Source organism: Talpa europaea (assembly GCF_964194135.1).
Source record: "Talpa europaea genome assembly, chromosome: X".
Lineage (NCBI taxonomy): Eukaryota > Metazoa > Chordata > Mammalia > Eulipotyphla > Talpidae > Talpa > Talpa europaea.
In genome coordinates, this window is record NC_140081.1 from 32,169,635 (window position 1) to 32,181,556 (window position 11,922).

General features: G+C 53.7%; 1 protein-coding gene across 1 annotated transcript; it reads right to left on the reverse strand.

Annotated features, from left to right (window-relative positions):
• Nucleotides 1-4,623: 4,623 nt before the first annotated feature.
• On the reverse strand, nt 4,624-10,027 carry KCND1 (potassium voltage-gated channel subfamily D member 1; the record flags this gene model as incomplete). The annotated part of the gene is made up of 6 exons (XM_084258214.1): nt 4,624-4,846; nt 6,181-6,431; nt 6,696-6,794; nt 6,882-6,965; nt 7,070-7,232; nt 8,907-10,027. 6 exons carry the CDS (start codon nt 10,025-10,027, stop codon nt 4,624-4,626), a joined length of 1,941 nt encoding a protein of 646 aa, XP_084114340.1.
• Nucleotides 10,028-11,922: the final 1,895 nt, after the last annotated feature.

Here is an 11,922-nt window from a genome sequence, read left to right on the forward strand (position 1 = left end):
CGCCGCCGCCGCCACAACAATTGCGGGCCCCAGCCAATCGAAGCCACTCCGTGGGTTCTCGATGTCGCCCACGGGCCAATCAGAGGCGAGCGATCTCCCTCCCGTGCCCTCCGTCTCGGGTTTCAAAGTCTGCACCTGGGTTCCTTGCCTTTTTTTTCTTGTCGGCCGGGTCCTGCTCTGCTCTTCTCTCTCTGAGGCTCTGACTCGCAGGCGTGGGTGCTGCGACGGACAGCGTGGCCTGCCCCACACACGACAGTAGAAGCGCTTCCCTCCCAGGCTCCCAACTTGGCTGCAGTCAGCAGCACTGACACGAAAATATCAACACTCACAGAGCATAGCAATTCCCCAAAAACGTCAGTTCCGGGTCCACCCACCTGCACATCTACATCCTGCGGAGAGGCGGGCGCCGCTTCACCCTGGCAACAGGCTGACTCCTGCGGAGATTGGATAGGAGACCCCGTCACTCACGTCCGACTGACTTGTACCGTGGGGACGGTGGGTGTTTGGGAAACAGATACGCCTTCTTTGGCACCACCGCACTCTCGCCCTCGCATTGACCTCCCCGCCCCTATGGCTAGTGCGCAGGCCCGGCGCAGCCTCTTTTTTTTTTGGGGGGGAGGGGGTAATTTTGTTTACCTGGCTCGAGCAAAAGTTTATGAACCAACTATCACCAAACAGCATCTGCAAATGGGATTGGTAAAATCCCTGCTGTTGAGTGACTGGAGAGCCACAAGCGAATCCTGGCTCTACGCTGCCCCGGTGCCGCTCCCAGCCACCTGGATCAGCCCTGCCGGCCCCCAGTGTCTGCGCCCTGCGTGCTGGTTCCTTGGTCAAGGCTAGCTCTCCGCCCTCACAGCCCCCAGGGCTTCTGGGTCTTTAAATAGACTCCCTCTCCGACCTCCCACCTCGGATGAGTTCAGGGGCGAGTTGAGTCCAATGGACCTGGATGCCCTTTTCGCTCAGGCCGGGAGGCTCCCTCAGCTCTGCTCTAATTTGACTAATTTGACCACTTTCCGGAAACTCTTGGCCTGCTCTGCTTTGGGTTTTCTTTCCAGTGCTTATCAGCTAATTTGGTCTACCCTTGGCTTCCGTTTCTTTGGAGAAGTCAGGAGGTGGGGATCTTTACCTGCTGGGTGCCTGACTGGACTTCAGCACCTGGGACAACAACAGCTGCTGGCATTTGGGGGGCACACAGCGGGGGCAAAGTCTATACTTAGGGGGTGGAGGGAGGGTGCAGCATTATGGGGGGAAGTGAAGACTGGGCACGGTGTTGAGTACTGGCCTGGCCTGCCCCCCTCACAGCAGCAAAACCCAAACAAGAGCCTCCGAGGACAGTGGACAAGCCTCTTGCAGGCTGTCTCAGGGGTCACTGCCAAGTCATTGAACACCCACCCATCCTCAAGGTCTACTTCTCTGTCTAATGGCAATGATAATTCGAATATAAGGATCAGAGATGAATGCTTATAAAGTGCCTGGGACTGTGCCTGATGCTTAGTAAGTGTTCAATAAAATAGTCTGCTTGGTGGTGCAATGGGAAGGACCCCAGGCTTTAGAGTCAGGAAGACTTCAGTTTCAGGCATGAATTGACCAACTGTATGACCTGGAGCACGTCATTGTGTCTCAAATCTGAGGTTACCCATATGTAAATCAGGAATGGCAATGCCTGCCCACACAGGAAGTAGTTATGATGTGGGATGAGCTCATGAACCAGGAAGGTCTTGTGAGAGGTAAGTAACCTGCCAGTCTTAGGAGCCAAGCCATGCAATAGGTTGACTGAAAGATACCAGGAAAGTCTTCTGAGTGCCCTCTAACCTTCTCCCTTCCAAGGCCAACCCTAGATGAAGTTCTTCCCTGAGGGGTATCATTGGGACTTTGGTGGTGGTTTCTGCTGATGAGACATAATGGGAAGAGTGGACTCATGTTGACTGGGTCTATTATCTTCAGAGCACTGTGGCTAATGCCTATGTACTTTATCACAGTGGTTTGTCTCACGACTGTCTCGCTCAACCATATAACCCTTACTGGGTGTTTGTCCAGCACTACACATCTAAAACTGAACTTAATCTAACAACAGTTAACCTTCACCAAGTACCTACCATGTGCCTGGCACTGTGTGCTAACAGCTTTGATGTCCCCTTTGACAGCTTTTGCCCAAACAAGAAGCCTGGGACTAAACCTTGTTTGCTCCCTCTTCCTCAACTCCTGTGTGCCTCTCCATCCCAAGTCCTGCCAGTTCTACCTTGCAAGTCTCTTGACTGTCCAATTCTTATACCACCAGGTCCAAACCAGGTCCAAACCACCAGCACCGACCAGCTGGACTACTGCAAAAGCCTCTGCACTGCTTGCCCTCCCTCCAGTACTGTATCTCTATAATCCACTCTCCACAGCCAGAATGATCCTTCTGAAACACAAACGCCATGTTGATGAATTTCCTGTTTATATAGCCTTTGAGGCCCCCATTATCTTTAGGATGAAGTCCAAAATCTGCATCATAACTTCAAAGGCCATTTGTGGTCTGTCCTACCTCTATATCTTCCCACTCTTTACAGCCTCACACTCTCCTCCCCAGCTGCATTGAACTACTTTCAGTTCCCCAAAGGCTCTGAGCTCGCTCTCTAACCTCCAGATCACTGCAGTGCTGTTCCCTCTGTGTAAAACATTTTCATCCTTTTGTCTTTGAATTGGCTAACTCCAGTTCATGCGTTGTGTTTTGACCAATAGGTTCTCCTGCCATCTGCCTCCTATTCTAATCCATTGATTTTAGTTATACGACAATACAGTTTTTGTAATTGCTTAAGTCTGTAGATAGAGATGATGTCGACTTTACCCATGTTTGTGTCCTTAGGGCTAGCACATGACATGCAGTTAATAAATATTTGGTGAATAAATGAGTGGTTATCTCTAGTTCACCGATGAGCAACCTGAGGAGAACGAAGGCAAGTGACCCTTTCGCCCAGGGGTTGGAACCTAGATTGACCTGAATCCAGGGGCCGTCTTCTCAGTACTTCACAGAGCTCAATCACACGCTAGCCTGGTATGCCCAGTAGCCCAGAAGAGAGAACTTAGGGGACACAGCAAGGAAAGGGACTTCATCAGACTGAAATATGCTCTTCATCAGTGTTCATTTCAGAGCTGTTTGCTGTCGGGAAGCCTGGTTGGAGCCCCCTCTAACCAAGCATGTGCTGCGCTGGGTCTGTGTCCTCACCTGAGCGAGAGAGCTGAAGCAGATGATGTCCAGGGGACTGCCTCATTGGCTGTAGATTCAGCTCTTTAAATCATTCTCTTTGAGTCTTCCTAGGTCCCCATGTTCCAGAACACACTACCAACCATCCTCCCATACCTTCACCCACATCAGCCCTTCCACAACTTGTAATTGAAACCAGTGTATTTTCAAGCACTAGCCCAACCCAGCCCCCCGCCTCCAACCCCCAGCCCCACACAGTGAAGAGGTGCTCATTCTCATATCTCCACTCAGGTTTTATTGACTGATGGAAACTACATCTTTGTCGGCCACCAGCTCCAAGAGGACAGTTCTGGGGACAGGGAACCTGAGATGATGCTAGATTTCAGCCTGAGAGCAGACACACGGTTATAGAAGGTGACCCAAGAGGGAGAAGAGAGGAATATGTGAAAAGGAGTTTGGAAGGAAGAGGAGATGATTGAGGACTTCCTCCTGCCTCCTACAACTCCCAGAGTCCAGGAACAACCAAGGCCTCAGCCCCTGACACTTCTGAACTCCTGCCCAAGAACGTGGAATCCGCCCATGATCTCCAAACACAGCCCAGCTCCTGCTGGCTTCCAGGGTCTTATCTCAGCGAGCCCAGACTCCAGCCCAACCCAGGAAAGAAGCAAACCAGAGAAGTTAGAAGGAGGAGTAGTTAGAGGTGGCCGGTTTGATTAGGGCAGATGTAAATGCTGCAGCAAAGTGGGCAGAGGCTTTGCATAATGTCACAGCAGCAACTGCTATTGCTAGTTTTCTGGGGGCTGAGCAGAGGACGGGGTTGCAGGGACCCATTTCCAGCAGCCAGGGAAGGGGGAGGGTAGTGTGTGTGCTGTCTGTCCATTTGGGAAAGGCAACCTGAACCCTCAGCCCAGGCCTGGGGTGGCAGGTCATCTCTGAGGCCACACATCACATTCCAAGCTTCAGAATCTGGGAGTTGTTGGGCCTGGTGGAGGGTGAGGACCTTCCCGAGAAGCCAGGTCAGAGGTGAGGGTTCTCTTCTCTGAACCCCAAACCTCTATAGCCCGGCCAGAGCAAAGAGGATGTCTCACCTCTCCTCAGGCCAGAGCTCAGATGTCAGTTGAGTGCCCGAGGGCCTGAGGGGAGGAGCATGCAGGAGCGCCAGTCAGGAGAGAAGGCTGGTCCCAGTGTGCTGGGGCAAGGAGGCCAAAGGCCTAAGAAAGCCCGCTGCTTCAGCTCCCACCAGGAAAATTGTCTGGGGTGGGGGAAGTTTCCATTGCTACTTCCCCACCTGGTGGGCCATTCCATGAAATTCATTGCATAGTTCTTAGTGGGAGACAAAAGGGGTCCCCAGGCCTACCCCTCTCTGCGTCCCCAAAATATGGCTTCAGAAAGGAATCCCCAAGAATGGAGAGGGCCCTCTGGGTGGGGGGGCCCACCCCTCACAGAGAAGAGATCTTGACAGTCTCAGGGAGGAGGCAAGGGGTGCCCAGGCTGGAGTTCCTGAGGGTGCTGCTGGCCCCGCCGGCGCCAGGGGAGGAAGACTGGCTCTCATCGGGGGTGTTGGCAGGAGGGGTAGGGATACTGATGATGGCAGCCACGAAGTCCCGGCTGTCGCAGTTCAGTTCAAGGCTGTCATGGGGCTTGGCATTGAGGCTTGAGCGGCTGTGGATCAGGGTGGGAAGAGGGAACGTTTTTAAAAAGTCATCTGAATACCTGTGACAGCAATCATGGCTTTTACTTATCATCTATTGGGTGCCTGGCACTGTGCCACATGCTTCCCCTGCACCCTCAACTATGGCGCCCAATGAGGGCTCTGGAGTCAGAGATTGCTGGGTTCGAATCTGGATCTCACTCTAAACCTGTCTTTTATCTCATCTGTAGCACAGTAATAACACCATTTCCTACCTTGTAGGGGTGTTGAGGAGACTAAAGAAGGCAATAAATGATACAGAGTATCTAGAACAGAACAACATTCACAAATCAATTTTATTAACTACGGTTACTCTTTATAATGCCAAAGTCCACACAGTCGTGTGAGATCTACACAGTCTGGTTCCCATCACTTTCCAATTTTATCTCCTACCATTCTTGCCCTCGCTCCCTCCACTCCACTCACACAGTAGCTTCCTGGAAGTGTCTCTAACAAGGCAGACCCACTCTTGCCTTACGGCCTTCGTGCTGTTTTTTTCTGCCTGGAAAGTTCTTCCTTTAGATTTCGCCATGGCTTATTCCCTCGTCTCCTTAATGTCTCAGCTCAGATGTCACCTCAGCAAAGCCTTCCCTGATCACACTATTAAAACTAAGTCGCACCCCATACTTCACTTTTTCCCCTTCCCTGATTAATTTTTCTTCTTGGCATTTGACACACTATGTCATCTGTGCATTTGACACACTGTGTCATCTGTGTCACCCCACTAGAATGTAAGCTCCAGAAGGTTGGGGTTTTCTGTCTACTCTATTCACTGCTATATCCAAAGTACCTACAAGTGTGCCTGGCATATAGTAGGTGTTCAGTAAATGTTTGTTGAAAGAATGAATGAAGGCCACCCTGGTGGTGCAAGGGGTTAAGCACCACACTATGAAGTAATCTGCAGCCTCTGCAGCACAAGTTCGATCTCCAGCTGGCGAGAGAGAAACCCACATGGCGCAGCAGACCTCTCCAGTCTTGCCTGCTGCTCCCCTCAGCAGTGTATTTCAGTCAGTCTGCCTGTTCTGTTCCCCACTCTGTCTCTGGTGAATCCTCTCACCTCCTGCATCTCTGGCCTGTACCCTAGCTCTTGTATGCATAAAAATAAATAAATCTTTAAAAAAAAGAAAAAAAGAAAGAATAAACAAAGAATGAGGAGTTACAGACTAGATAAGCCCAAGCTCCCAGCACGGAGGAGTTTGGGTCTAAGCTTGACTTTCTAGGCCTGGAGTCTTAAAACCTCAGGCTCCCTGGTTCAAGCTCTGAGCTTCCTCAGGTGTGGCCAGCAGGTGGGGGTAGGGATGCTCACCTCTGAGGGGCAGGACTCCTCCGCAATCCTGCCAATGTGTCCAGCTCCTGCATGCTACCACGGCTGACCGAGGCAGTGGAATTGGCAAGGCGGATGGCACGGCGCTTGGCTCTACGGGGGCAGCAAGAGGACAGCAGGTTGCCAGGCCCCACTGGCTGGGAGGACACAGAGGTGCTGCGGCTGGTGCGGCCACCCAGTGAGACAGTGCCCAGGGCCTCGCTGAAGGTTAGCTCGTCTGTGAACTCATGGCACTGTAGGCAGAAGGGAGGCATGGTCACAGGCACCACACGGAGCTGCTCCTGCCCTGGACTTTTGCACAGGCTGTTCCTTCCTCCCTGGAAGTTCTCTCTCTTCCTTTCCCTTACCCACCCTTCAAGGCTCAGAACCATTGGGGCCCCTTCCAGGAAGCCCTTGGTGATTTGCATGATGAGTAGTGTGCTTCCCACCCCAGGGAGGGAACAGGTTTGGCAACAGAGGGACTCCATTCTGCCTCACCACCTCGCCTCAGGTCTCACCGTTGTCTTCTCTAGACAATGTAGCAAGTGGTGATGTTGCTGCTCAAAAGCAGAACGGTTCCTGATACACAGTGCCTGTTCTTCCCCACTGCCACTGTCCTGGAGGGGATGGAGCAAAGGAATGAGGTCAGCACCTTCCTCCTCCCATCACTGTCACCTCCAGCCCCAACCTGGGCCCCTACCCACCTCAAGGCCCCCATTCAGCTTGTACTGCAGGAAGGCATTGGTGGTGCCACTCTTTGCCAACCGGATCCTTGCCAAGCGCACCTTCTACAGAGAGAGAGGAGGAAATAGAGGGTCAGGTGGGTAAACCAAGAATAGACTGATTTGGGATAAGGGAACAGGAGGTGTACTCTGGCTGAAGGTGTGTTTACCTGCTGTGCTCGGCGCTTGTCGGCACGCTGGTTCTGGTGGTAGATGCGGCTAAAGTTGGACACAATGACTGGCACAGGCAGGGCAATGACCAATACACCACTGAGTGAGCAGATGGATCCAAAAATCTTGCCAGCAATGGTGCTGGGCACCATGTCTCCATAGCTGGGGTAGGGGGAGGTAGGCCAAGGTCAAGAAAAGTGCCCACCACCGCTTAGTCCCCCACTCCATCCCATCCAACCCCAATTCACTCTGCCACCCTGGCCAGGCACTGGACTCTCTGAGTCTCTGTTTCTTGCTCTGCAAAATGGAAGCATGACCTCTCTGGCCACCAGTGGGGGTCAAATTAGAAATGGGTTTGTCCCTCAGTCCCTACCATCTGCTGCCCCCATCCAAGCTGCACATCGGGCATCTGAGTCAGCTGGAAATCTATTAATACCAAGCATAGGGGAGAAGGAGGAAGTCACAGGCAGTAAATATAGCCTCCTGGGGAGACAGTCCCATCACCACAGGCCAGCCAAAGGACTCTGAGTCCCAGGAATAGTGCTCTGCTGCTTTTGCTTGTGTCAATCTTACTTTTTCTAGTAGAACCCCTTGTTAGTCCTCCAAGAGAAGCCTTGAAACTATCATATGAAAAAATAAGGGAGAGCCTTGAAACTCCCTCTTCCTATCTCCGTGCCACCCCCTTCCATGGAGAATGAACTGAGACAATCTTACCAACTTGTTAAGCAGCTCAGAGAGGTTCCATAACTGACTTGCCTAAGATCACACAGAATTCTTTTGATCTAGCCACAGGACAAATCAGATTCCCTCCACGGAAACACAGCCTCCGCTGTCTTCAGCTTCTAGACCTTTGCTCAGGCTGTGCCCTGCTCACCCTCAAGATGACTTTTCCCTATTTCTTTATTTTGACTCATTTAAAGTCTTTCCAGCTTGGTCATTTCCAGCTCTGTGATGTGTCATCTCAGATAATGTCCTCAACTCTGAAACGTGGGCAGCCACCCACCCTTCCAGGGTTGTTGTGAGGACTGAATAGGGTAAGAAGGCATCAACATATCCAGTTCTGACCCCTTCTCAGGGCTCAGGATTTGTCAATCCAACCCTAAACCTTCAACCCAAATTAATGTCTATTCCATAAAAACCTCAAGTCAATCTTTCAGTACCTCTATTAAGGCACTGAGTAAGCCCAATTTAACAGACACTGAGCAGCAACTGCATATCTAATACCAGGGATGGAAATTTAGAAAAGGATCACGGTGCTCTCAACAATGTCTTTAAGAACAACAGGGGGTTAGTGATTCCATTGGATACTTTTATCTCAATCGTTTCCTCTTGAGAACTGGCATGCTGAAAATATCTTGTTCTGGGAAACATCAGGGAATCACAAATCCACAGAGGTAGTGTCCCACACAGCAGATGATTCTAGAGGATTGGGAGGCATGGGTCATCAAGATGGAAATGGGGTGATAGCCAATACCTATTTATCCTGCACCAGAAACATTCAGAGAATTTTTACCACCGTGCTATCATTGAAAGCCCTCTAGATGACGAAGAGATCATCATTTCTCATTTTACAGAGTGGAAAACAGGCCTGGAGATAACAAGGTCAACAGAAAGGGCAGCTAAGACAATCTTTGAACCCAAGTCTGCTGACCTGGAGAATCAAGGCATTGTCAGAGCTGGGAGGGATCTGGGGAATTGTCCAACTCTCCGGGTTTTTACAAATGAGCAAACTGAAGTTCAAATTGCCAGAGATCATTTATCTGACCTTCATAATTTTATGAAAGGGTGAGTGTAATTGACTGATTGGGCAGCTCCCAGCACAGGGTCTGCACTCACCCAAGTGTGGTCATGGTGACTATGGTATACCAGAAGGCCGCGGGGATGCTAGTGAAGTTGGTCTTGTTTGTGCCCTTTTCTGCATAAAACATGACAGTGGCGAAGATGATGATGGCCATGGTAAGGGAAAAGAGGAGAAAGCCCAGTTCAGAGGCACAGCTCTTGAGTGTGTAGCCCAGAATCCTCAAGCCCTGGGAGTGCCTGGAGAACTTGAAGATGCGAAACACCCGGAACACACGCAGGGTGACAAAGGCACCCGAGACGTCCTCTTTCTTGGGCACGAAAAGCCCAATGTAGTAAGGCAGGATGGCCACCACGTCAATGAGGCTCATGACACTCCGCAGAAAGCGGCAACGGCTGGGGGCAGCAAAGAGCCGCAGGAGGTATTCGCCGGTGAATATGAGCACACAGGCCGTGTCCATGCAGAAAAAGGCCAGTGGGAAGCGATCTCCGCAGGGCTGCTCCCCAGGGAGTTGCCGCGCAGGGCCACGGCACGGGATGGTCTCCACCACGTTGGCGATGACTGACACAGCGATGAAGAAGCCCGTCACGTAGTAGAAAACGAGGGCCGCGGTGCTGGTGTGCGGGTTCTCGAAGGCCCGCCAGAGCCGCTGCCGCAGGGAGCTGCCCGCGGGCAGGGCTGGGCCGTCCCCGGCCTGCTCGGCTTCCTCATCCTCCGCCAGGCGCTCAGCGTTCTCCTTCTTGCGATCCCGGTACTCCTCGAGGCAGCAGTCCCCGATGAGCTCAGGTACCAGGCCGTAGAAAGCCAGCTCTTCGTCGAAGGCCTGGATGCACTCCTGCCGCGGGCAGTGCAGTCGGCCGGTGCGGTAGAAGTTCAGCACGTGCCGGAACATGTCCGGGTCACGATCGAAGAAGTATTCACCCGAATCCGCGTCATAGAAAAATTCCTTCTCTGAACTGCCCAACAGGGTGTCGGGGTAGCGATCCAGAGTGTTCTTCCAGGTCTCAAAGCGCCTTCCGCTCACGTTCACCACCAGAACCTCATCCCCTCTGGAAGCCTTCACCCCTGGCGCCGGAGGCAGGGGCTGCTGGGCCAGGGGCAGCCAGCCCACAGCGGCTGCCCGCGCAAAAGGCAGCCATGTGGCCACACCTGCCGCCATCCTGCCGCGCCCCAGGCCCACAGAGACTTGGGGGTTAGCCTTTAGGAGAATGTGGCTGTCTCCAGGGTGGTGGGGGGCTTGGAGAGGCCCTGGGCCACTCCTACCAGGAAACTGAGGGTGTCTAGAGAGGCCAAGAGCAACCAGGAGGAGGAACTAGAGAGATGGGCAGGGACTTGGGGGGCATTTAAAGGGTCTAGGAGGGACCTGGGAGGTGTCTTAAGGGACCAAGAAGGGGCTAGGGGATGTGGAGAGGAGCAGAAAAGGGGTACCTACAGATGCCAAGAAGGCTCAGGGAGTGTTTTGAGAGACTGAGATGATTCCAGAGTGGCCAGTATGTATGAGAGATGTCTGGGGGCTCCTAGAGGGGGCAGGAAGCAGTAGGTATTTGTCCACACTCTCAAGAGTTCTGAGGGAAGGAAGAAGGGACTAGAACCCCTTAATTGGGCTGGAGAGGGGACTGGCGGCATCCAGAGCAGTGGAAATGGGACCTGAGGTCTTTGAAAGAGGTTAAGAGTATCTGGAGGGGGTGGGGGGAGACTGAGCAAGGTGAGAAGGGTTGTTCACACCCTCAAGACTTCTGGGGGAAATATTAGGGGGTTGGAGCCCCCTCGTGGATCCAGGAAAGGGGTTGGTGCATCCAGAGGGGTGGCTATGGAGCCAGGATGTTGTAAAGAGGCTGAGAGGTGTCTTGGGAGGCCTTGAGCTGCCAAGAATAGCCTGGGGGGGTGGTGTCTACACTCGAAGGAGTTCTGGGGAAGGCAGGCAAGCTGGGGCCCCCTAGTGGGGTGGGAGAAGGGAGTGGGGTATCTAAAGGGGTAGATCAGGTGCTGGGTTATTTTTCAGAGGCTGAGAGGTGTCTAGGGGAGTGAGGAATTGGTGGTGGTGGTGGGGGGGTTGGCTGAAAGAGCCTGGTCCACACTCTCAAGAGTTCTGGGGGCAGGGGGAAGAAAGGGACCTGGGGACTCTCTCAGGACTGGGGTTCAATTGGAGGGAAGTTGGGCACAGACCCAGAGCACCCAGAGGGTCTAAAAATACTAAGATAAGAGAAGGGGGTCCTCCCCAAAATGGGTTGGAGAGGGGGGTGGGGTGCCGAAAGGGAGTTGGGTGTGTCTCCGGAGAGGGGGGCTACTGGGCCTAGCAAGAGGCAGGTTGGGGAGGCTAGGATAAGGCTGCGTCCCTCTGTTGGGGGCTGGTCTGGGGAAACCACACCCCGAGGGGCTGGCGGTGTGTGCTGGGCAGCGGCAGTGGCAGTAGCAGCAGCGGCAGCAGGAGGAAGAGGAGAAGCAGCCACAGCCAGGCCCGGGAGAGAAGACAGTACAGGCAGGGGGCGGGGGCTGGGTCCCTGGAAGGACAAGGTCCCGCGGGACCCCTGGGGACTGTCCCAGGATGGGCTAGGGCGCGGGGGCTGGACCAGAGAAGGATACGGACAGCGCTGCTGGTGGCCCCCTCCCCCTCCCCATGGGGCCGTCCTCACCTGTGTCCCCGCCGCAGCAGCGGCAAACAGCGGTGGGGCTGGGGGGTACCAAACACCGGAGCTCCTGCCCCCCTCTGCAGAGCTGCCTGAGTTCTCCTCCTCTGGCTCTCTCTCCCCGCCCCTCTGAGCGTGCCGCGAGATGGAGAGAGAGGCAGGGAGGGGCCTCGTGGCTCCCAGAGCCCCCTCCCCTAGGACAGCCAGAGAGGGACCCTGGGGAGACTCCGCCTCCTACGAAGCTGGTTGGGCCTCAGTCGCGTCATCTGGAAAATGGGGGTGGCAGGGATCTTTGCCAGTTCTCCCCACCTCCTTCCTGGACTCCCCCCTCTTCCTGCCCAGCTCCTACCCCTCTGCCCCTAGAGGCCCCCACCCCCACCCGTCTGAATCAGCAGCACTTAGCAGAGCCGATCGATGGGGAGGCGGC